At 57.8% G+C, this 24,487-nt stretch overlaps 2 protein-coding genes across 13 annotated transcripts in view; one reads left to right on the top strand and one right to left on the bottom strand.

The window, feature by feature from the left end:
- DNAH17 (dynein axonemal heavy chain 17) overlaps positions 1-16,102 on the top strand; it is a 110,914-nt gene extending 94,812 nt beyond the window's left edge. The window contains exons 71-80 of one of the 2 annotated variants that reach the window (XM_079904930.1): positions 941-1,089; positions 1,866-2,014; positions 3,882-4,109; positions 7,112-7,303; positions 10,983-11,162; positions 11,527-11,712; positions 12,809-12,991; positions 13,392-13,535; positions 14,033-14,258; positions 15,327-16,102. In XM_079904930.1, coding sequence (XP_079761056.1) covers positions 941-1,089; positions 1,866-2,014; positions 3,882-4,109; positions 7,112-7,303; positions 10,983-11,162; positions 11,527-11,712; positions 12,809-12,991; positions 13,392-13,535; positions 14,033-14,258; positions 15,327-15,574 — 1,885 coding nt within the window. In that variant the 3' untranslated portion in view covers positions 15,575-16,102. The remainder of the gene's footprint in view (positions 1-940; positions 1,090-1,865; positions 2,015-3,881; positions 4,110-7,111; positions 7,304-10,982; positions 11,163-11,526; positions 11,713-12,808; positions 12,992-13,391; positions 13,536-14,032; positions 14,259-15,326) is intronic. The other variant, XM_079904929.1, reaches the window with a different exon arrangement.
- PGS1 (phosphatidylglycerophosphate synthase 1) overlaps positions 1-24,487 on the bottom strand; it is a 108,538-nt gene that overhangs the window by 54,579 nt on the left and 29,472 nt on the right. For 3 of the 11 annotated variants that reach the window (XR_013825071.1, XR_013825073.1, XR_013825075.1), the window contains 3 exons: positions 20,088-20,216; positions 15,288-15,419; positions 9,274-9,886 (listed from right to left, as the gene is read on the bottom strand). Coding sequence is in view for 3 of the 11 variants with exons in the window: in XM_079904934.1 (XP_079761060.1) it covers positions 20,097-20,216 (120 nt within the window). In the remaining 8 variants the exon portion in view is untranslated. Of the gene's footprint in view, positions 1-9,273; positions 9,887-14,083; positions 14,175-14,786; positions 15,420-20,087; positions 20,217-24,487 lie in introns of those variants that run through there. The other 8 variants (XR_013825070.1, XM_079904934.1, XM_079904931.1 and 5 more) reach the window with 5 other exon arrangements.

Consider the following 24,487-nt stretch of genomic DNA (forward strand, 5'->3'; position numbering starts at 1 on the left):
AGCGAATGACAGCTATCACTCCCACGGGAGTGGGAAGGCCCACCTGGCACCCGCCCGCAGACTCCCCGTTGACTCAGAGGGACGCCTCTATGTGAACAGGTCCACCCACGGGGCTTCACGACGCTCAGAGCGCTCAGATCGCCGACTCCTCGGGAATAAGTGTGTTCTCTCCCGGGGAGACTGCCGTCGTCCTTCTTTCAAAGACCGCACTGGACATAAGTTTAGCTCCTGTGTTTCATTCAGATACAGTGAGCTCAGCCACCTGTGGTCAAGGGAGAGGGGCAGAGAGCTGAGATCCCAAGGTCACCCTAAGAGGGGCCTCGACTGACCCCAGCCTTATCAGGGTCAAGATAGAGTTTGGGGCTTGGAACAGAGGGGTGCTTATGTAAAGAGACGTTTGGGTTTTTTCTGTGACTTTCCTGTTGATCCGTGTTTTGCGGTCCATGGAGCTCACCAAAGCAACTCTAATGCACGCGTCCTTCCTCCTCAGAGCCCCCGTCGGGGGAGATTCTCAGGACGCAGAGGCCGATCTAGGTTCTGTTCCGTGTTGCTGCTGCCCTGGTCTGGAGAGCAGATAGGAAGTGTGGGGGGGAAACAGAAAGCCACTAGAAACTGATCCCTCCCTTGGGAGCGCTGAGGTGTGGTCACCTGGAACACTTGCGGCCCGGGTTCCCTCCCAGCTGACCTTGCACGCCTTTGAAAGTGGGGGTGGCATCAGCTGGCTGAGAGCCTCTCACCTGTCTGTGCACAGGTGGACGGGCGCAAAGGGTGCCCAGCGCGAACACCGCCAAATACCGCGCACGCTCCCCTCCACACCCCCCCTGCCTGCAGGAGGGCCCTGTAGAGACCGACTCTCCAGCTAGAGGCCCTTCTCTGCCTGAGAAAGTCCCCCAGAAAAGCGGTCCCTCGCCTCGGGTCTGACCAGGCGTGTCCCCCTCAGGAACTTTGTGGAGGAGAAGATGGGCAGCAAGTTCACAGAGGGCCGGAGCGTTGAGTTCTCCAAGTCCTACAAGGAGAGCAGCCCCTCAAGCCCCATCTTCTTCATCCTCTCCCCGGGCGCTGACCCCCTGAAGGACGTGGAGGCCCTGGGTAAGTGCGGCCGGGTCTGGGGAGAAGCGCATCCAAACCACAGTGAGACGGCCCTTCACACCCACTGGCAGGGCAGGTATCAGACACACGGAGGTACAGGTGTCGGGAGGGGACGAGAGACGGGGCCCTTTGCGTTGCTGGTGGCAGTGTGAGCAGGTGGTCCCTCCCTAGGTCACACATCGAGTCACCACATGTCCCGGCAATTCCACTCCTGGGGACGTTCCCAACGGAGCCGGGAACAGGTGTCCAAACAAACAGGTCCCCTCACGACGGCCAAAAGGTAGATCCAGCCCACACGTCCATCAGCTGATGAACGGCTGATGGCAAAGTGGTAAATCATAAAAGGGACGAAGCACTGACACAGGCTACGCCGTAGACGGAACGAGAAAACACTGTGCCGAAGGCTCCACGGTATACGATTCCTTGTATCTGAAACGTCCAGAACTGGGGAATCCGTAGAGGCAGAAGGCAGATTAGTGGTTGCCAGGGGCTGGGGCGGGAACAGGATGCAGAATGCCTGTTTAATGGGTACAGGGTTTCCTTCTGGGGCGATAAAAATGTCCTGGAACCAGATAAACAGTCGCACAACACTGAATTATTAAATGTCCCTAAATCGTACACTTTAAGATGGCGTTTAAAGGGGCGCCTTTGATGTTGCGTGTATTCTACCACAATTTTCAAAGGGGGAGGGTGTGGAATTCCCAGCTGTGGATCACAGAAGCTCCATTTCTGTCATTCAGCCATCCCCATGCTTTTCCTGTTTTCCTTTCCTTTAGGGAAAAAATTGGGATTTACCATAGACAACGGGAAACTCCATAACGTGTCCCTGGGGCAGGGACAAGAGGTGGTGGCGGAGAATGCCCTGGACGTGGCTGTGGAGAAGGGACACTGGGTCATTCTGCAGGTATGGGGGTGGGCGGCACCTGTGCCTCTTGGGTGAGGGATCCCAGCCTCAGCGCCCGTGGGGCTTGGCCTGAAGGCCTGAAAGAAAGCAGGTTATGGGATTCACATGCACAAGCGTGGCTGGGGATCCTACAGCCCCTGAAGGAGGGGGCAGGAGGCGCCCACACCAAGCACAGCTCTGCCTGGGTTGGCAGGTGGTGTGAGGCATCACCACTGAAAGTGTGGATTCTTCAGCAGTGAGAAAGACATCCCCTCCTCCCCCCCCTCCCCCTCGTTGGCTCGACTGCCCCTCCTCGGTCCTGCAGCCCCTCCAAGCACCCCGCCCCCCGACCACCGCCAGGCCCCGGCTGGTCCCACTGCAGGCCCGCCTCAGCTTCCGGCGTGGCTGACCTCAGTCCACAGGGCCTAGCCTGGTCCCATGCGGGGACCTCAGGTTCGAGTCATTTCTTTCTGTTCATTTTCTTTTACAAAATGATCGCCATGACGAGTCCAGTTACCATCTGTCACCTGTCACCTCATGTTCCCCACACTGTGCATTCATACCTGTGACTCTCCTACTTTGTACCTGGGAGTTTGTACCTCTTCATTGCCCTCACCTATTTCTCTCCTCCCCCCACCCCTCTGGCAACCACCTGTTTGTGCTCTGTATCTGTGACTCTCTTTCTGTTTTGCTGTGTTTGTTCATGTGGTTTGCTTTTTAGATTCCACGTATAAGTGAAATCATACAGTATTTGTCTTTCTCTGTCTGACTTATTTCACTCAGCATCATATTCTCTAGGTCGGGCCATGTTGCCGCAGGTGGCAAAATTTCATTCTTTTTCATGGCTAGTATTCCATCGTGTATATACACCGCATCTTCTTTACCCACTCACCTGTTGATGGGCACTTAAGTTGCTTCCACATCTTGGCAATTGTGAATAATGCTGCTGTGAACATAGGGGTGCACGTATCTTTTGGAATCAGTGTTTTCATTTTCTTTGGATAAATACCCAGGATTGGAATTACTGGATGACAGGGTAGTTCTATTTTTCATTTTGTGAGGAGCCTCCAAACTGTTTTCCATAGTGGCTGTTTCAATTTACAGTCCCACCAACAGTGCGTGAGGGTTCTCTTTTCTCCAAGTCATTTCTTTTTTTTTTCTTTATAAATTTATTATTTTGGGCTGCATTGGGTCTTCGTTGCTGCGTGCGGGCTTTCTCTAGTTGTGGCGAGCGGGGGCTACTCTTCGTTGTGGTGCGCGGGCTTCTCATTGCAGTGGCTTCTCTTGTTGTGGAGCAGGGGCTCTAGGGTGCGCGGGCTTCAGCAGTTGTGGCGCGCGGGCTCTAGAGCGCAGGCTCAGTAGTTGTGGCTCGCGGGCTCTAGAGCACAGGCTCAGTAGTGTGGCTTGCGGGCTCAGTAGTTGTGGCTCACGGGCTCTAGAGCGCAGGCTCAGTAGTTGTGGCTCACAGGCTCTAGAGCGCAGGCTCAGTAGTTGAGGCGTACGGGCTTAGTTGCTCCACAGCATGTGGGATCTTCCCGGACCAGGGCTTGAACCCGTGTCCCCTGCATTGGCAGGCGGATTCTTAACCACTGCGCCACCAGGGAAGTCCCTCCAAGTCATTTCTTTTTACTCAAGCCTCTCAGAGGAGGGGTGGGGACCATATAATTCTCAGCCCTTATGCTGGTGGAGGGCAGGAAGGACTCGCCGCAAGGCTGGAGGTCCTGAACGAACTGAGAACAAGCTTCAACTCTGGGGACTCAGTTGCTCAGTGAAATTATCAAGCGTGGCCAGCGCCCCGGGAAGGGCGGACAGCGGGGTGGGGAGTGCGGGTGCCGTTGGGGAGGGGCCTGCCCTATGGGCCCGGGGTGGAGAGGAGTGTGCGGGCACTAAGCCCTGGTCTTGGCTGCAGAACATCCACCTGGTGGCCCAGTGGCTGAGCACCCTGGACAAGAAGCTGGAGCGGTACAGCGTCGGCAGCCACGATGACTACCGCGTGTTCATCAGCGCCGAGCCGGCCCCCAGCCCCGAGTCCCACATCATCCCCCAGGGCATCCTGGAGAACGCCATCAAAATCACCAACGAGCCGCCCACGGGCATGTACGCCAACCTGCACAAGGCCCTGGACCTCTTCACCCAGGTAGCGTGGCCTCCCCCCGTGTCCCGTGCCTGGCTCAGCGTCAGCGCCTGCCGGTTCTCTCCCACCCACACCATCCCCAACGCGCACACACTCCTTGAGCCACAAAATGAGCAGATCCCCGAAGGACTGTGCAAAATGCAAATGATCTAAAGTGCCTGGCGCACAGCTTCAAAGAGCAGAAATGCGTATCATCCATGAGTTTCATGACCTGCACGTCAGGCCCGGTAAGTGTGGGCCGGGTCCTCTGCTTGTCCGAGCACCTCAGGAAGGGGCCAGGCTCCCGAGGTGGTTCCCTGAGGGTCATTCAGCCTTGCTGGGGCCACAGTGCTGCCCAGACCCCTGCTCTCACTCTCCGTGAGACGCGATGCTGTGGGAAGGCCGGGTGCGAAGGGGATGGGGCCACAGCGCCCGGCTGGAGGGCGGTGGTGACAGACGGGAGGGCGGTAGTGCCCGCCGCACAGGTCTCCGTGCTCTGGTCCCGGGCCCAGTCTTCCTCCCTCGACAAGCAGGCCCCACTGCCTTGGGGAGGGACGCCGGGTGCCCTGGCCCTGCAGGGTGGGTAGGGGGGCCTCGGCTTGCCTGTCCACGCTGTGTCCGCCTGGACCTTTGTTCACGTGACTCCTCCCCCATCCAAACCTCCCAGTCCCCAACCTGCCACGTGTGTAGCCTTCCCTGGCACCCCTGCTCCCCTCCGCAAATCCCCAGCATCTGCGTCCGTTCTTCTGGTGCCTGACCTTCACCTGTTCTATACTAGAACCTTCTGGGTGCACGCGTTTGGTCTCCCAAGTGAGTCTAAAACCGTTTTGAAGAAGAGACCCGATATTCTCTGATAATACCCAACAAAGATTATGTATGGAGCACATTGTGCCGATGTTGCGTAACGTCTGTATCTGATTAATTTATGTGACAATATCTGAGTCATCCACCAACCTCTCCCTATGGGCTTAAAGGACCCACCAAGGTCAGAGTGTAAAGTCACAGAGAATGGAAAGCATGAAAACAGATGTGCAGACCGGGTCCTTCCTCCAAACAGTACGTCCGTGTGCCCAGGACGTGGTAGGCTCAGGGAACAGTGAACAAGACCCGTTACGCGGGTGACTGGCCTAGTCTGGTGAGGGGCGTGGACGCGTTCACAGGAGTGAGAACAGGGTGTGATGAACATGTGGGGACATGCACGGAAACCCCAGGGCGATGCAGCTCACACTGGGGGCTGCGGGCCAGTGCGGGGTCCCAGAGCTGTTTGCTTCTGTCTGTGCTGAGTCAGTACGGAGGTGGAGAGGAGGCATGCGGTGAATTCTGTAGCATTTCAACATCACCGTCAATCCGAGCACGTGATCCGTTTTTCATTTCTATCATATTTTGCTAGAATATCAGTCAGTGATGGAGTGGCGGAGGGTGGCGAGGTCGGCAGGAAGCTGGTCCCCCACTTGCAGGAGTCTGGGGCCTGCTCCAGGCCGCAGAGTGGCTCCCGAGCCAGGCTTGGCCGGGGGGTGGGTGTCGAGGTAGAGACAGCTGACGCCCGAGGGGCAAGCAACAGAAAATGCAAGAGCCTCTGAGCCCCGGGAGCAGCTCCCCACGGCGCATGGAGCCCGCTGGGGCCTCTGGCGGGGGACATGGGGGCCGGGAGGACGTGGACGGGCTGCTGGGCTTTGGGGAGATGCTGTGGCTGCTTGGAGTCAGCGGGAAGCGCGGCGCTGTCGGGCAGAAGCGAGGTGGGGCTGCCCGGCTGAGGACAGGCGAGCGGGCACCTGGCCGGGGCTTGCCGAGGTGCTCGAGGGCTCCCTAACTTTGTGCATCACCTAAGGCATCTGCAAAGATCGGAAGGGAAGCCATGCGGAAAGCTGTTGCTTCCTGAGGGGACCATCCCAAGTTCGGGGGCCCACTGCCTTCACAGAGTTTCACAGGAAGAGGCAGTAGTGGCTGGGATGCGCCCAGACCATCCCCGGGCACATCACAGAGCCCAGAGGCCCGGGAGGCCAGTGATGAGCGGTCCAACCAGAGGGAAGCCTCCGGAGGCAGACGGAACCCGCCAGGCCTTCCCTCATCCTCGGGCCCGGCGGGTTCCTCCCTCTGGTTGGCGGTCTCAGTCTGCACCCTTTCACGGCCGATGTCTGGAAGGGTCCAGCCAGGCCTGTCTCCTGGGCCCACAGCTGACAGGTGATGGCGCCGTCTCTAGGACAGGCATTGAGGAAGGATCTGGGGGGAATGTCGGGGTGATGGAGCCCCCATCTGTGCCCCTCCCTTTCCATGTTTGCTGGAGGGGACCCTAGCCGGGCATCTGTGTCAGGGCTTCCGTGGAGTCAGGACGGGCCCCTCCCTTGTTACGCCTCGTGTATCTTTCCCTGGCACTTTTCCCGACGATGACCATTTGATAGGCGTCTGTCCCCTGGCCCAGCTTTCTGGCTGCTGTGCCTGCGGCCCCCGGCCACTGGGAGGCACTCATAGGGCTGAGCGGGTGAAGAGGAGCCCAGCTTAACTTCCAGAAGCCTCTGTGTTCAGAGGCACCCACTTAGCAAAGACTAATCCGTTAAAGTCGCACAAACCCAGAGAGAACTGGGCTTCAGAATTTGGGCTGGGTTGGCCTTTCCCTGGGGCCACCTGCTTTCAGAAAGGCTTTCCTCAGCATCCCCTCCTCCTTTACAGATCGTTTTTGGCGAGTTTGGGGTACTGCTTGCGTGTAGATGATGAGGAACGTTGATAATTGCGGGGGAATTATATTGGGGAATATTTTATTAGGAAGATGTATCAATAATTTGACTTGTAACCAATACTTAGAGTGATACAGCTGCATTTCTGGAGGAAGCAAGGACAAGAAAGCGTCCTCTACCCGACCCTACAGGTCGGGAGAGACTCGGGAAACCGGCTCAGAGCAGTCGATGGCCTTAGGCCCCACCCCTCATCCCCACCTGCACCCCCAGCGAAGCAGCTCGCGAAGACGGCCCTGGTCCTGCCCCGGCCGTCTGTGCGGACCCTGCCTGACCCGCGTGCCTGCCCTCCCGCAGGACACACTGGAGATGTGCACCAAGGAGATGGAGTTCAAGTGCATCCTCTTCGCCCTGTGCTACTTCCACGCCGTGGTGGCCGAGAGGCGCAAGTTTGGGGCCCAGGGCTGGAACAGGTCGTACCCCTTCAACAACGGGGACCTCACCATCTCCATCAACGTGCTCTACAACTACCTGGAGGCCAACCCCAAGGTAAGGGCCCACCTGGAGCCCAGCTGGGTGGTCCTCCCGCCCTGCCTTCCTTTCAATTATTCTGTCTCACGTTTAAGAGACACTGAATAGGTTTCATAGGCCAAAGAAAATCTGAAAACGTGCGACTCCTCTGTGACCCCAGCCATCTGATATAATGGTTACCACCCAGGCCCTGGCCACCACCTCCAGCAGTTCTCAGCCGTCTGGCAATTTTTCTAACTCCACGGGAGTCAATATCTTTGGGGACCTGCCAGTCCTGCACCCAAACAGCGACTCCCCAAGAAAGGCCAGCCCCCCAGACAGCGTGAGCCGAGAGAAGATACCAAAGGGCTGCCTGGGCTGCAGGCCTTGCCGACAGAACGCAGGTTCAGAGGGAAGGCCAAAAAAAAATCTCCCTGGAGACACGGAACGCTCCCTTTCATTTGTGTTGAAAATTAAAACCAGTGTGTCCGGTGCCGTGCAGGCTGTTGCGAGGGCTGCTGCGAGGCGGCCCCGTGGCCGGGAGGGCCTGTCTGCGGGCCCAGAGGGGAGACTCGCGCCCCAGGTGGGGTGAAGCCCGCTGCAAGCCCCCCTCCAGATGTGGCCACCCCCTCGGGAACTTAGAGCCGGCCGTTCTCCCCACCTGACATGGCTCCTCTTGGGATCTTACGTGGAGCGTGGCGCTGGCACAGGACCCATCTCCGTGACCCCCGGGGGAGGCAGAAGGGAACCCCATAAGCCCAGGGCTCCTCCGTGCTCCTGCGGCCGGCACCTTCCTACACCGACAGAGCTCGACGTTCCGCTTACCCAGGAGGCTCCCGAGAACCTGCCCAGGGTGACCGGACACACCCCTGTGTCACCCGCTCCCTGTCCCAGCGCCCCAGGGCCAAGGCACTCGCCGCTTTGGGGCTCGGTGGGCGCCCCAGGGGCCTGGCTAGAGGCCTGAGGCTCACACACCCCCGCCAAGCTTTGGGGACTGAGCGACCAGGGGCAGAGGGTGTCCCACCCATCGTAACAGAGCTCAGATGCACTGGGAGGAGAGACCTGGGCCAGCTGCCCCCAGACCCCAGAGGAAGACGACCCCCCATGACGGCCACCACCCCAGCCTGAGCCTGGAATGTTGTTGGCTTAGTTCCTGGCCAAACACAGAAAGTCGGCCCTCCTCAGGGGAGGGGGACAGTGGTCTCCGTGGGCAGGTGCCGGGGGTCACTTCGCCTATGACAGGGTCTGAGCTGAATGCCAGTGGCACATCTTACAACACGCGCACAAGTAAATAAACGCAAGAAGATGTGAAGAAAGATTTTCCTCATCACAGCAGCTTCGTCAGAGCAGTTCTCTCCCGGGAGATTCCAGTGGGAGAAGCAGTCTTGCTAGAAGTTTCTAACGACATTTACGCAGACGCTTCCCTCGTTACACACCCACAGAACCCTAGCTGGGTAAGAAACTGCTCGAGAACGCACACCGTGTGCTCCAGTGACCAGCGGGCTGAGGTGTGAGTGACACCCGGTGTCCCACTCAGCAGTGTGTGATCAGGCCGGGGCCCCAGGCCTCCACAGCCTGACCTTCCCTTTGTCCCAGCTCGCGGCGGGGAGGCAACGTTGAATAACCTCCTGTGAGGATATCGCCCTCGGCCCGCAATGAGCCAGTCCATCCTCCCGACTCTGAGGAAGTCGACTCAGACTCTGAGGGCGAGGCCTGGCAACGTGTCTCTGACAAGCGCTCTGGGAACTCCATCCAGCAAGTGTGGGCACACAGACGGCACCCACCCCCCAGCGGTTAGTCCCACTGGCCCGCATCCCAGGAGGCAGGTCATGGGGCCGGAGAGGCAAACTGGGGTGTACCCAGCCCTACTTTGCAGGAGAAACAGAAGCTGTCCCCGAAGCAAATACGCAAAATGCAGAAAAGGCAGCTCGGCACATACCCAAGATAACTAAACAGAAAGAAAAAATGCAAGTCACAAGATGACGATCGAGAGGATAGTAATGGTTTGTTTTGTTTTGTTTATTTATTTATTTATTATTTTTGGCCGCGTTGTGTCTTCGTTGCTGCGCTCGGGCTTTCTCTAGATGCGGTGAGCGGGGGCTACTCTTTGTTGCCGTTGCGGTGCACGGGCTTCTCATTGCAGTGGCTCCTCTTGTTGCAGAGCACAGGCTCTAGGCGCGCGGACTTCAGTAGTTGCAGCACGTGGGCTCAGTAGTTGTGGCTCGCGGGCTTAGCTGCTCCGCGGCATGTGGGATCTTCCCGGACCAGGGCTGGAAGCCGTGTCCCCTGCATTGGCAAGCGATTCTTAACCACTGCGCCCCCCTGGGAAGCCCCGATATTAATGTTTTAAGTCAAAGTTCATGAGAGCACATCAGACACTTGATAAATCAGCAAGTTCTTATCCAATTAACTTCAACTTGCCCGCATTTGGTAAACAGCGGCCATCCAGGCAGGGCACTGTGGGAGTTACATAAATGCCCACCTTGCCCTTAAACAGCCACAATCCTCGGAGAAACTTGTGTGTGTGCTATGCTGCCCAGCGCGTCAGCTGCCACCACACGTGACATGCAGCAAGTCCCAGCGGAGGGGAACGAAAGACACTCTGGATTTCAGAAGCTTGGTCTAAAACAAAAAAAGAACGTAAAATACCTTATTCATAGTTTTTATGCTGAGTGCCTGTTGGAACAATCTTTCTACTTAAGTGGCTGCTGGCAAATCTGAAGTTACGTGCGTGGCTGCCCCGTGCGGCTCCCGCTGCTGGACAGCGCCGTGCGGGAGGTGCAGCTACGTGCTGGGACCGGGGCGGGAGGATGGGTTCCTGGCTCTGTGGGGGGGCCGCACTCGAGCCGCTCCGGAGGAGGAGCACGGTCATGGCCATGTGGTGGCCAAAGGAGCGGCATCCTAGGCTGAGGGCACAGCGTGGAAGCAGAGGCAGAACAGAGAGCAGTGAGAGTGGCCAAGGGTGGGATGCACGGAGAGACCCGGCCGCCAGGGGGCACACTTGTGTGCACTGCCCGGTTTGGTCCGGTTCCCTCGGGCCCGTGAGCCAAGGTTCTGGCAGGGAGGCTACTTGCTGGAGCTGGCTGTGCCACCGAGACCTCAGGGGCACGCGTGGGCAAGGCTACTGGAGTATAATCGGAACCAGGGCCCTTTGGGGGATCAGAAAGTAGACCCACTCGATAGATCCTGAAGGCACAACGAACTGGACGTGACTCATGGCCAGAAAGATCTACGGTGCCCAAGAGCCCATCCACAAAGAGTTACTGCTCTTGCTGGAGACAGCAGTGAAGGGAAAGGTCACAGGTGGCTCCACACTTCCATTTCCAAGCGTGGGGAACAAAGCGGGCACGGGCAGAGGGAGCGTGTGGGAGCTGGGGGAGGGCCTGCGGGGTGGGCAGTGCCGGTGCTGGGGTCGGGGAGGTCACGTCAAGGGAGAGCGCAGAGAAGAGGGGCGGGCACAGGGCCGGGCCGTCCTGGCTGGGGGTGGGGTGGAGGCAGGGGAAGCCGGCAAGCCCCTCGTGCGAGGAGCCCGGCAGGAAGAGGGTCAAGGAGGAGCTGGTGGCCGAGTCAGGGGGCAGGAAGGGCCAGGCTTGGGCCTGGTGGCCGAGGGTAGCAGGTGACCCTGCAGACCTGGTGGAGGCAGGGGTGACAGGAGGGGCTGGCAGACCCAGGAAGGGGTGGGGCACAGGGTCCCCTGACGGCCGCCGCCCTTCCGAAGGTGCCCTGGGACGATCTCCGCTACCTCTTTGGGGAAATCATGTACGGCGGCCACATCACCGACGACTGGGACCGCCGGCTCTGCAGGACGTACCTGGAGGAGTACATCCAGGCGGAGATGCTGGAGGGAGAGATCCTGCTGGCCCCGGGCTTTCAGATCCCCCCGAACCTGGACTACAAGGTGAGGGCTCCTTCCAGGGACGGGTAACACATTAAACATGAGCTCCCTCTGTGACGCAAAGCAACAGAGGTCAGTGCCGTCCCGCAGGCTCCCTGGCGAGAGCCTCTGTCGCAGATGGACCACCAATAAGCAAGCGGACAGGCAACCCAAGCAAGAGGGCCTGAAAGGCAGCCTCCATGGAGGAGAGTGGAAACTTCCTCTGTGTGCCTGGGGAGCAGCCCCAAAAGGGGGTCAGGGAAATGAGGTTTGGTACAGAGGGCAAGACGTGGACAGAACGTTCTGGGAAGCGATACTTAATAAACGGAGGACACGGGTTCCAGCTCACACAGCTCTCCCTGCTTACCCGCCCCCCCCCCTTTTGCAGGGTTACCACGAATACATCGACAAGAACCTGCCCCCCGAAAGCCCCTGCCTGTATGGCCTGCACCCCAATGCAGAGACTGGCTTCCTGACGGCCACCTCGGAGATGCTTTTCCGCACTGTCCTGGAAATGCAGCCCAAAGAAACCGGGTCGGGAGCCGGTGGCGCCGGGGTGTCTCGCGAGGAGAAGGTAGGAGCCTGACTACCCATCCAGCAACAGAGGAAGGGCAGGGCCTGGGACATGGGGGCACAACGACCAGCAGCAGCCCCTGGGAACTTGTTAGCAACTTCATCGGACCCCACTCCAGACCCCGGGATCAGGAACTCAGGGGTAGGGGAGCCTGCAAGCGGGCTGCTGCAGCCCAGACGGAGCACCAAGTGCTGAGCTAGAGAGAGGCGGGGCGTCTCCGCGTACTCGCCCGAGCAGCCTCCCTCCCTGCGGCTCCTCACTTCCCTGGCTGGGCTCCCGAGAGGGCCTGTCCTTCAACCGTGCCCCGCGAACACAAGGGCAGCAGCTGAAGTCCTGGGAGGGCAGTGCATGTGGCTCAGGCAGGGCAGTCTAGACGCTTAAACCAGTCCCTCCAGATGTGCTTAGGTGAGCACGGGGGACAGATCCTATGAACACTCACCGCAACAGCACGGCGCAGACAACGTAAGAGCATGTAATAAACCCCCAGCTGCCAGGGTTACCTCTGCGTCTAAGAGGCGTCGGCACCTTGGCACTTCTTAAAATATTCCCGACAAGCTCTGCTAAAAATTAGCTAAGTACTGGGCTTCCCAGGTAAGTAGACCAGATTCTTGATTGGAAGACTCTCAGTGCTCTGAGGCCCCTTGACATTTTCTTTGAGTAATGACTGAAACCAGAGATCAGCAGATGCTCTGGTGGCCGTGGTGCTCGTGACCACCATGTGGGCCACCCCTTGAGAGGGTGTGCCCCGCACGGTCCCTGCAGACAGCCCACACCAAGGGCAAGGTGATCTGATGGGGGAGGGAAGCAGTGCATCCAGGGATGTCTGAAGGCACCAGGCTAGGGCAGCCTAATGCTCCCGTGGCCAGAGCCATACGGCCGTGACAACGAAGCCAGAACACTAAAGCCGGATGGCCAAGATTACCTTCCCCTAATCAGACGCGGGGCTGCACCTCCGTGATCCCGTTTTTCTGGCAACTCCACCTGCCTTGCTCCTGGGATCGGAGTTGAACGTCGGGGCAGCACCCGGGCCCTGGCGCTGGGGGAGGGCTGGGGGTGCAGGCGCAGTGACACGGGCTGGCTGGCGGCTGGCTTCCAGGTGAAGGCCGTGCTGGATGAGATCCTGGAGAAGATCCCGGAGACCTTCAACATGGCCGAGATCATGGCCAAGGCCGCCGAGAAGACCCCCTACGTGGTTGTCGCCTTCCAAGAATGTGAGAGAATGAACATCCTGACCAACGAAATGCGCCGCTCGCTGAAGGAGCTGAACCTGGGGCTGAAGGTAAAAACGTGGGTGGCAGGACCTGGGGTGTGACTTGGGACGCGGGCTGGCCACCGCAGGCTGACTTCCCTTGGCCACAAGACCAACAAGCCCCAGGCCGCTGGGCCTCGGCACCTCGAGTTCCCCGGTCTGGAGGAGTGGGCACCTCAGGGCATCTGCAGATGCATCCAGGTGGCCATGGACGCCATCTGGACTGTTCCCTGGCAGGAAACCCTGGTGTGGCCACCACAGGGCATCTGCAGGGGCACTGCACAGACCCACGTCAACTCACGACACAGGGTGGGGGCGGGGGGCGGGGGGGGGGGCTCGGCCACCTGAGAGCAGGTGAAACAAGGCATAGGACTGACCGGGTCTGCATCTGTGCCGAGCGCCCCAGCACCCCTGTCTGCGTGTCCCTCAGGGAGAACTGACCATCACGACTGACATGGAAGACCTGTCCACGGCTCTGTTCTATGACACTGTGCCCGACACGTGGGTGGCCCGGGCCTACCCCTCGAGGTTGGGCCTGGCGGCCTGGTACGCCGACCTGCTGCTCCGCATCAGGGTAAGGACAGGCTTCTGGGGAGCCGCTGGCCTGACTCTCAGCAAACCTGCCCCCAGGGCCTGAGGAGTGAGGCGGGGTGGGGGGGGAACATGCATCCCCATCAGAGGCCTGGAGGCCCCTGCTGGCCTGGCCTTGGTCAGAGCACAGCCGGAAGGGCCTGGGCCACACCACGAGCACGCAGGCCCGACAACGCAGGAACTTCCTCCCCGAAGGAAGAAAAAAGGGCCAGCGCGAAGCAAGAGCAGCTTCTGCGGCCACAGATGCAGAGGGCCTCCCAGCAGAGCCCAGGAGGCTCCAGGGACACCTGTCACGGGAGCCACCTCCTGGGGGAGAAAGAGAGCAGCAGCCTCTTTCAGACCCAAATCCTCTCAATCGTGAGCCCCCCTCCTGGACCCTGCTCTCCCCGTCCAGACCGTGAACGGGCGTCTCGGGCAGGCGGCCGTCCTCTGCGCAGAGGCGGGGAGGCTCTAGCACGGCCCCACGCCCATCTCCTCCAGGAGCTCGAGGCCTGGACGATGGACTTCACGCTGCCTACCACCGTGTGGCTGGCCGGCTTCTTCAACCCGCAGTCCTTCCTCACGGCCATCATGCAGTCCATGGCCAGGAAGAACGAGTGGCCACTGGACAAGATGTGTCTGTCTGTGGAGGTGACCAAGAAGAACCGGGAGGACATGACCGCGCCCCCCCGGGAGGGCTCCTACGTGTACGGGCTCTTCATGGAAGGTAACAGGCACTGGCAGGGGAAGCACCAGGGGCACGTGGGCTCACAGTGGCCTGAGGAGCCCAACCACACACCGGCATCCGCTTGGCTCTGCTGCGGTGCAGGCTCGTCCGCAGACCTGAGCCCCCATTTTGAGGCCATGAGGAGCTCAGCCCTGGAGCCCAGGACAGGCATACGTTCTGGGGGTGAGGGTCCAGGAGCCCACCTCTGTCAGGGCTACTGTCCAACCACCGCACCCCCACAAGGCACAGGTTCAAGGGCAGGGAGGCCCGGCCGGCCCCCTCCCCTGAGCCGAGCCCAGTGCGAGGCCATCACATGGCCAGGTCCCAGCAGCGGGTGGGGGGCAAGGCTGGCACTCATTCAGTTCCGCCCACGTCACCCCTGTCCCGCACCAGGCAAGGTCAGACAGGACCAGCCGGCAGACCCACTCTGAGTTGAGTGCCAGCGACTCCCCCACCCTCCTTAGCGACTGATGTCACCCCTTTACCCCCCGTGCCCACATCACCAAAGACAAGCAGAGCAGCAACCATTCTCCGTGTTTATTTTGGAATTACAGACGGGAAATCTAAGCATCGTTAACTAGGGTGAGTAGAAATAAGTCTGCTTCAAGGCAGGACAGTTGTGTGTGCATATACATATTTGTACTGCGCAGGTGCACGCAGGACAGTCGCTACAGAGGGAGGGAAGCAGGGAGTTTAGTCTGTCATTGTCAGCTGGAGTTATGATTTCCTGCCATTGAAACGAAGAAGGCTGACACATGAGGCTCTGAAACCACCACGCACGTAGACAATGGAGCCCAGCGCTTTAGGGCCGATCTGTCCCTCAGAGGTGCACAGCGAGACACACAGGCAGTCACGCCGTGCACACGACCCCCACCCCGTCCTCTGCCTACAGCCCCCCCCTGCAGCAATTCCTGTGCAGTCCAGGCCCTGGCACCTGGCCTATCTCTACAGGGGTGCGGGTGCAAGCCAGGCCCCTCCCCTCCCCCACTGCCAGCACGACAGACGGGAACCGGGAACCAGTCACCTCACCCTGGGCCACCCTGACCCTTGGCTGTGCTGTCCCTGCAGGAGCTCGCTGGGACACCCAGATGGGAGTCATCGCCGACGCGCGGCTGAAAGAGCTGACGCCGGCCATGCCCGTCATCTTCATCAAGGCCATCCCTGTGGACCGCATGGAGACCAAGAACATCTATGAGTGTCCCGTGTACAAAACACGCATCCGCGGCCCCACCTACGTCTGGACCTTTAACCTGAAGACCAAAGAGAAGGCAGCAAAGTGGATCCTGGCAGCCGTGGCGCTGCTCCTACAGGCCTAGCTGGAGCCCCGGGTCCCGCCGTGAGGCCCATGCTGCCCGGCGCCAGGTCCTGACCGCAACTTCAAATTTACAGTTAGGAACTCAGCCTTGCAACTATCACTTATTTTCACAGGAACTGATGATTGCTTTTTTGTTCTCCTAAATAATCGAGGCACTTTATAACCACGCACATCGAGACTAGCCAGAGGGTGGAGGGCAGCCTGGGAGAGGGGGTGTGGATGGGATTAAAACAATGAAGCCACTTAGCCAGGTTTGTCTGATTGATTCACTTGAGCCAGCCTTCAGCCTGATGGCCACCAGGGGCCTGGCACAGGCTTAGGGGTGAGGCCCCAGTTCCCGGCAGCCAGGGGAGCATCCCAGGAACCAAACCCCCAAATCCTGACTTCCCACAGGGTCAGCTGGGTTCATCTTTTCCCACCGGTGGCAGGTAGGGTTAGAGCTGGAGGCAGCCACACCCTTGCCTGATGCCACCTGCAAACACCCCCCACTAAGGGCCAGGTGTTCCATTCCCGCGCAGACAGGAGCGGCCACTGCCACAGGCACTGTCCCCTAAAGCACTATTCCTTCTCTCAAGCAAGAAAACCTCCCTCGATCATGGGTAATGCCGCCTCCCTGCCCCAGAATTCCGAAAAGCAAACTGTTCCACGGAGGGGCCATTTCCATACAGCTCAAGTGCTTCCCTGTCAACTTCCCACTTTCTGAAATTGCTGGGAACGGGAGGGACCACTTTAAACACATGTCTGTGTCCTGGGAGGTCACAATAAATGGTCGTCCCCTCTTAGTTCTGGGCAGCATCTTCGTTGTCTTTTGTCTCCCTCCCCTCTCCCCACCGTCAGTTCTCACTTCCTGCCACCAGACAAAGTAGACTTTAAAACAATGTCTACAATAGTAGACAAAGAAGGGCATTATATAATGATAAAGGGATCAATACAAGAAGACAATATAACGCTCATTAAACATATATGCACCTAATATAGAAGCACCTAAACGTATAAGGCAAATATTAACAGATGTAAAGGGAGAAACTGACAATAACACAACTAATGGCAGGGGACTTTAACACCCCTTTAGATCAATGGACAGATCATCCAGAAAATCAATGAGGAAACAGCAGTCTCAAGTGACACGTGAGGTCAGTTGGACTTAATAGATAACTAGAGCACATTCCATCCAAAAGCAGAATACACATTCTTTTCAACGTTCAGGATGAATCATGTGCTAGGCCACAAAACAAGACTTGACAGATTTAAGAGTACAGAAATTACATCAAGCATTTTTCCCAACCACAACAGTATAAAACTAGAAAGCAATTCTAGGAAGAAAAATGGGAAAAATACAAACACACGGAGACTAAACAACATGCTACCAAAATCAGAAAATACTTCGAGACAAACAAAAATAAAAATACAACTTTCCAACATCTATGGGATGCAGCAAAACCAGTTCTAAGAGGGAAGTTCATAGCAATACAGGCCTACCTCAAAACAAGAAAAATCTCAAAACAACCTAACCCACCATCTAGGAATTAATTAGAATTAGAAAATGAAGAACAAACAAAGCCCAAGTCAGCAGAAGAGGGACAACTGCTCAGCAGCCAAGACACCCCGACTTCCAAAAAGGTGAGCGTGTCCGCAGGCACTGCGCCCCAGGGCCGCACGCTGCAGCACCGCAGCGGGCACAGGCGACAGGCGCACGCGCGCACACACACGCACGCGTGCCAGCAGGGAAGGGACCAGAGGTGGCCCGCCTCATCCGGCCTCATTCTGTGAGCTCCTGCTCCAAGGGGAGCAGGTGGCTACCGCGGTGCTGGTCCCAGGGCTGCCCTGGGCCAGGCCCCCATCTGACGGACCCAGGTAATGGGTGCAGACAAAATGAGACGACGATGAACTGGGAAACCAGGGGTACAGGAAGGCAGCTAGCAGGGCCCACAGACTCCAGCGGGGGCCCACAGGCTGGCACCTCGGTGTTTTCTAGCTTCAAAGCAGAGTAAAGCAAGCACCATGCCACCGTCCCACACACACACCTGGCCTCCTCCTAAGTTCAACCTGATGCTGAAGTAGTTCTGTGAAAACTTTTTTCCAAGTATTCACCCAATCCTTGGGTGAAGAAGAGGTCCTAGAAGCCCTAACTCCGAGGCCAATAATTTACAACAATCCTGGGGCCTGGTGGGGCTAAGAGGGAGAAGGAAAAATGCCCCTCAAATCCTCCCTCCCTGGGGCCTAGAGAATCCACCCCTTTGGAAGGCAGGAGTCCTGCCCCCAGAACCTGGCCACCGGGCAACCACCTCTGCCGGCCAGGAGGGGTCACTGTAGCTGGAGGGCCAGGAGAGCCACCACCCTGACTGGAGGACATAAAACTGCCAGCGGCCACCAGGCAACTCATTTTAATCCCTGGTAATAACCAAAAAATGGGGAGATTTTCCAGTTTTGCCTTTAGAGCCTGAAATAAAACATTTATTCCACACTCTACACATTGTGGGTAGATGACAAAATTCTCTTCGAACTTTGCGAGAGATGATTCACCTTGCTTGGAGTTGCAATCCAGCCTTGGGGAGACAGAGCCTGGGACAAAAGCTATGCTGCGTCTGAAGGTGCCGTGACGCCCGCAGCAGTCCTGGTGGGTGGAAGGGTAGGGGCCCTGGCTGGAGCGAGCGCCCGGGGGGTGGGGTGGGGGGGCCGCCCAGGACCGTCCCAAAGGCAACCAGCAGAGACAAAGCGAGCAGCTCGCAAAGCGGGCAGCCACAGATTGCTCAAGCCCGGCAGTGGCACAATGCTCGCTCTGGCCCCACAGCATCTGCAGGAATGCAAACGCTGTTTACCGAAAGCCTCTCTCCAAACAGAAACCCAGCGCCCCGGCACAGGCACATTCTTTTGGCTTCCCTCCTCTCACTGTCCCACAGGACAATTTAATAACTGGTTTGGAGGCAAACAGTGTTAACTGATGTGCCACTGCCCCCAGGCAGCGTGGTGTGGCCACTGCTCCACCCAACTCCCCACCACAAAAGCCTGCAGATCTGCCCAGGCCCAGGGGAGGGGCTGATGAGGTGATCCCCGCACCGGCGCCCCACGCACACAGCAAGGTGGCGCGAGCTAGGCCAACCACGGCCTCCCAAGACCCAAGGACGAACGCGACCATCGGAGCCGCCAGCCCTTTGGAGGGAGACACGTGAAGCTGCCTCCAGGGCAGGTGGGCAGGGATGGAATCCCGTCTGCTGCCCCCAGCCCCAAGGATGAGCTGCCATGCCCTGGGGCTGCGAGGCCTTCTCTCTGGGCAAGGTTCAAGCACCTGAAGGTCTGGGGACTGGGCAGGGAGGTTCTGAAATCTGCTCCTGGAGACACTGGGGGCGGCGCAGGAGCACACGGGTAGATATCAGAAGAAACACAGGTAAAAGAGTCAAAAGTGGCTGCTAGGGGGAAGGAAGGGCAGCTGCATCTTGTGGGCCTTTCGGTATTATTTTACTCTCTAAATTCGCATGTTATTTGAATGAAATTTAAAGTAACTCAAATGCTGAGAAAAAAATGAAACAAATAAAATTTTTTAAAGTGAGGCTGAAAAGAGAACCATGGTACCAGGCCGCAGGGGACGCGGGCCGCACACAGTGCCAACGCGGACGACGCTCGGCCGCTCAACCCTTCATCCTTGTCCTCCCGCCTCCTCTCTCCCTTCCCCACAGGCCAAAGGCCCAACCATTCCCATCCCCCCAAACCCCTAGCGTGGGCTGGACCAGCAAAGTCCGGCCCAGACCATCCCACCCAGGAGACTGATCCCATCTGGGGCCACACGGCGGGGAGGTCAGGGTCTAAAGGGATCTGAAACACACGGGGGACTCAGGAGAGACCCCACCTCCGACGGCAGCTGCACCCTGGCTGGCCTCCCGGCGTCCGAACAGCCAAGGGGCAGCTCAGGTGAGGCCTCGTCTCGTCCTCCCGTGGGACACGGCCAGAGGCCCGGCCGCCAGGGGAAGGCTCCTGGGCGGGCGGGGCACGTCCTGCTACCAGCTGCCACCACGACAGCATCTCATCTCCGCAAGCGCACGTCACAGAAACGTCAGGGAGATGAGGCAGCAGCCCCGGGGCCTCTCATGCTGGCAGCTGCAGCGGCCCCGGGCAGCAAGCCAGGACGCTCCCGACCAAGAGCGCTGCCCCTCCGCTCCCACTGCCTTCGGAACGGCGTGCTCAGCGGTGAGGAGGGGGCGCAGAATCTACCTCTGTACCCGGTGGCCACCAGGCCCTCACCCCAGGGCCGCCTCCGGCCCCCGGGGAAGGGAGAGCATTGGTGGGCCCCACAATGCTGACCGCACCACAGCCCCAGGACGTGGCAGAAGGTAAGAGGGCTGCCTCACTTAGCACCAGGCTTCCAAAACCTCCACAACCACCCACGAGCCCAGACATACACCCCTGGACATGTAACCAAGAAAGGACGGAAGGGCCCTGGGGACCCCCGCTGGGGGGAGCCCCCTTTCCCTCTAGTGACCCCCTGGGAAACCGCACTGGGCCGGCCTGGTAGTCAGTACCTGCTGTCCTCAGAAGAAGTTCTTAATCAGCGGAGTCACCATCTTCACCCACAGCTTCACCTGCCGGCTCGGCTGCTCAAAGGTGGCAGAGGACACCGCACCAGACCTCAGGTAGAGCTGCGCCTGCTCCTGGGGAAGAGGGGCGGACAGGGGTTGGGGTCAGCTCCAGCACCGGTGACGCGGCCCGCCGGCCCAGGGGCTCCGTGGGGGCCCCAGCGCAGGTCGCCCCGGTACACATTCCTTAGAAAAGCCAAGAAGCCAGTGTGCTTCAATTTTTAAGACCAAGCAAGACGTGTGTGGGACAGGCAATTTAGAGTTGAAGAAATACAGCTGGTGGAAAAAATATTTAAAAGTTCGCCCTCACTAAATGAGGTAGTGCCAATTAAAATAATGAGATTGTCTTTAAATGAGACACAGTTTTTTCTTCTCTCAAACTAGCAAAAAGTTGTTTTGCATCATCGCCCTCTGCTGACGAAGGCCGAGGGAACAGGCACTCCCGGACGCGCTGGTGGAATGAATGGAAAGGGGGCTCGGATCATCTGTCTGTAGAGCAATTTGGCAACAAGTACCAAAAGCCTTATAAAGCTCCACTTGCAAGAGTTTATCCCGAGAAAACAACTGTGCACTAAGATCCCTGTGTACTGACATTTATCACAGCAACATTTATGACAGAGAAAACCTGGAAACCCCCTAAATGTCCACCAACCAGCTAATTAAATATAATAAACCCATATGACAAATCAGCATTCACCATAAGATAATCATACTCTAGAAAACATTTACTTAACAATACGGGAATGTGCACAAATATATTAAGTGAAAGACACTGGACATGAGTTAACATACACAATATAATCCTACTTTCGTGAAGAAGAAAAAAACAAGTTACACGTCTCCATACGCACACAGAACAAGACAGACAAGGAGCAATCAAAACGATTTCAGTGACTCTCACTGGATGAAAGGTTTAGCGTCTTGTAACTTTTCTCGATTCTTACAATGAACGATTCTTACATATTTAAAAAACAAGTTAAAAAACACTGATAGAAGCCTCATCTTAAATTTTGTTTAGAATCTTTGAGAGGAAAAACTGCCTCTTTTTAAAACATTACACCCTACAAGTGCTGTGCTTCCTTAATAAGGTATCGAAGCTTTCAAAGGGCAAAAGGCAGCAGTCAGGGGATGTGATTCTGTTTCCACCACCAAGAGTGGTGACATCCCTCTCCGAACCTTCTGTCCCTTTAATCTATAAAATACTGACTTAACCCACACTACGGTGAGGATCCACCCACGCTGGCTTTGCAAACACCCTGTCCACTGCGGGACCAGGAGCCCCAAGGGGACAGTGGATGCCGCCGCACCATCCCGCTGGGAGCTGGACGCTCTCTTCTCTGGGGGCAGGAACGGAAGCCACGTCCCTGGCAAACTCCTCTGGCCCAGTGAGGACAGGGGATGAAGGACACCGCGCCCTCCAGGACACTACAGAATTTGCCCCAGCTCTCCCCGGCGCGGGCTGGGGCGTCTCGTGCCCGGCCTCACATCCTCCGGCACATTCTTTGCGCTCACTCCCTGTGAGTGGGTGCTCCCAGGGCCGGGGTCCCTGGCGCTTCAGGTCCGAGCAGACTTTGCCGGCCGCCCGCTGACCATGGCTGGATGGGCCTCATGGAGGAGCCAGCCGGTCTCGGGGGGCTGCTTTGCAGAAGTTTCCACAGACCCGGCTCCAGCTTTATGTTTTCCAATGAATACACAGCCAAGATTTCAATTAAATTACCAGAAACACTTAAGTCTCCTCACAGACTCCACACGGGGATGGAGAAGGAAGTCAGCTGGTCGAGGTTACAATGCTGTTCAAGGGAGTCTTTCTTAGGTCACAAGTGGTAAACCGTGTCCTCTGAACAAAACCAGGAAGCTTTCAGTTTTTATTGTACGTACTAAGTGAAGGGAGGGACTTCGGATTCGGATAAAAATATCTCCCCACTCTGGTGCCCAGTGTGACATGAACAGGGCCCTTCCCTGGGTCCCCAGGAGGACTCCAGAGGCAGCTTCTGAGAGCAGGGACCCAGGCAGCCGGGGTTTCAGGGACTTTCTGGGCTCGGGGAAGGTTGTGTGGCTGGGCAGTCCCAGCATCGGGCATCGTGTGGGCCTCTCCAGAGGGTGGCTGCAGTCCCAGTATATAATAGGTGGAGTTATCCAGAAATGCATTTTTGCATTTCAAAGGCACAGAAATCAACGTGCCTCTGAAGAACGGAAGGACTGCAGTGGCATGAACTGTCACCCTCCCACCATCAAAAGCCGCTGGGATTCAGGTTTGGGAAGAAAAACAAAATATCCCAAATATGTCATTTGGGAACGCAGCTCCTGACCACAAGCGGCCCAGCTTTTCTCAGATCCAGGATGTGGGTTCAGGCCCCTTACTCAGGAAGTGGGGGAGAGCGGCCAGCACCGGGACCCTGGGCAGAGACTTGCTCCCCCAAATCAGCCCAGACCCACAGAGACCTGGTCCTCGCCAGAGGCCACGTTCACACCGACCACTCGCTACCATCTGAGGAAACCCAGCTCTCAGCAACCGAGGCAAAAGTCCAGGGGACCCCACTGTTCCTCTCAACCCAGCCCGCTCTGAGGCCGGCCGGCCCCTACTGGAACCTCCTCGGTCATTTGCTGGAAGTCTCACCATAGCATCTGTGATCTGCTGAGCAGATCAGATTCTCCCGCTGGCCACCCAGAGCCCGACCGCTGCCACTTCCTCTCAGCCCTGGTTGTGAAGCCCTTCCCAGCACCAAGGCCCCACTCAGTCACTGACAAGATTCCCAGATTGCAGGAGGCAGATCCCGGGGAACAAGGCAGTTACCATTTCCTCGTCCATCAACAAAGGCTCCAACAATTTCGCAACAGTAGTTCCCAAACACAAGAATAAAAGCTTAACTCAGTCTACACGCTTCTGAGGGCTGGCCTACAGCAGTGTTATCTACATTCCCATGACTCAGGAGGGAAGCTGGCACCTTCCCTGGAAAGGCTTTGTTGTCAAGGTCACAAATTTGTGACCCCAAAGGATCATCTAGGTTTCACATACACAGGTGCTGTGCTCGCATTCTCCGAAGTTCATCAGCACTGCTGCAGGTGCTCAAACGCGAAGATTCACGCAGAAGCACTAACTTTCAGTTATTCCCGACTTCAAACAGAAAGACCATCACGAAAGGAGGCCGAGACCGCTGCCCCTTTGGGAGTCACTGCCACGTTCCTATCCCAGGGAGCAAAGGGCATTCTCCCCTGCCCCGGCTCTCCAACCTGACCATGGGTCTCCAGCAGCCAGCAGCAGGGGTTCAAGGTGCCGTCCCCCGTGACTCTCCAGCCCCACCTCAGAAGAAAGGGCTGCTCTCCCGTGAGCCGTGCCGGGAAGTCTCTGCCCAGGGGAGCGGGAGGTCCTCGGTGGGCCACATAACACGCCCACTGAGCCAGACAAAGCAAGTTCGGTTCTCTCTCAGGCTCTAGGTCCGCTCTCTCGAGAAAAATGCCTGCCTTCCCCTCTCACAACTGTAAGGAAAGAAATCCTATTACAACTAGGAACGTGACAAAAACAACACAGAAATTCCAAGACACCTTGGAAACAGGGGCCTGCCTTGCCCAACCGCCATCCCCTGACACGGGCAGGAGGCGAGGCAGCCACGACCTTCCACTGCGTCCCGCCCACCACCGGCCCCCACAAACATGCTACAAGGGGCCCCTGCGCCTGGCCAGGCACACCTCTGAGCAGTCCCTCCACCATCTCCTCTGTAGGTCAATCCCCAACCAGATCATTACCAAGTGAAACAACCTGAACTAAAATAAATAGAATTCAAGTTCTCAGCGCAGTAGGATCGTGCATGCTGACTCAAGGGCACAGACAGAAATCTGTGACCGGGACTGTCAGAGCGCTCGCAGCGGCTTAGCTCCCCACGAACCAGCTCTGTCTGCACGGGCGTCTAAGTTCATTCTATGGTTTGGCTCTTTTTTCCGGGTTCTCTGTCTCCACGTGCAGAGACTCTGGCTCCCTGCGTGCCCCTTCTGCCTGGGTGGCAACCCTGCCTCCTGCCTCTCCCTCCCCCAACTCTGAAGCACCTCCTGGGGAGGGTCTTCATCAGAAATGACCGAGGCCGCCTGAAGCTCTTCCCTAATGGACCCAGGTCCCGTGTAACCCTGGCTCCTAACCCCCTCTCATAGTTGATCCGCAGTCTCAGAAGAGGCTGGGAACCAGCGCTATATTCACATGCCAGTGAGAACAGTGTTCTCTTCCCATGCAGGGAAAGAAAATGTCCTCCAGGATGTAAGGAGTTGTGGGGGAGCCCCTGCAGGGCAAAAGCGGGCCCCGGGCTGGAGGCAGAAGGGCCCAGGCTTCGCAGGACAGCCCCGCGGCAGGTGTCCCT

The sequence above is a fragment of the Stenella coeruleoalba genome (assembly GCF_951394435.1).
Source record: "Stenella coeruleoalba genome assembly, chromosome: 19".
Lineage (NCBI taxonomy): Eukaryota > Metazoa > Chordata > Mammalia > Artiodactyla > Delphinidae > Stenella > Stenella coeruleoalba.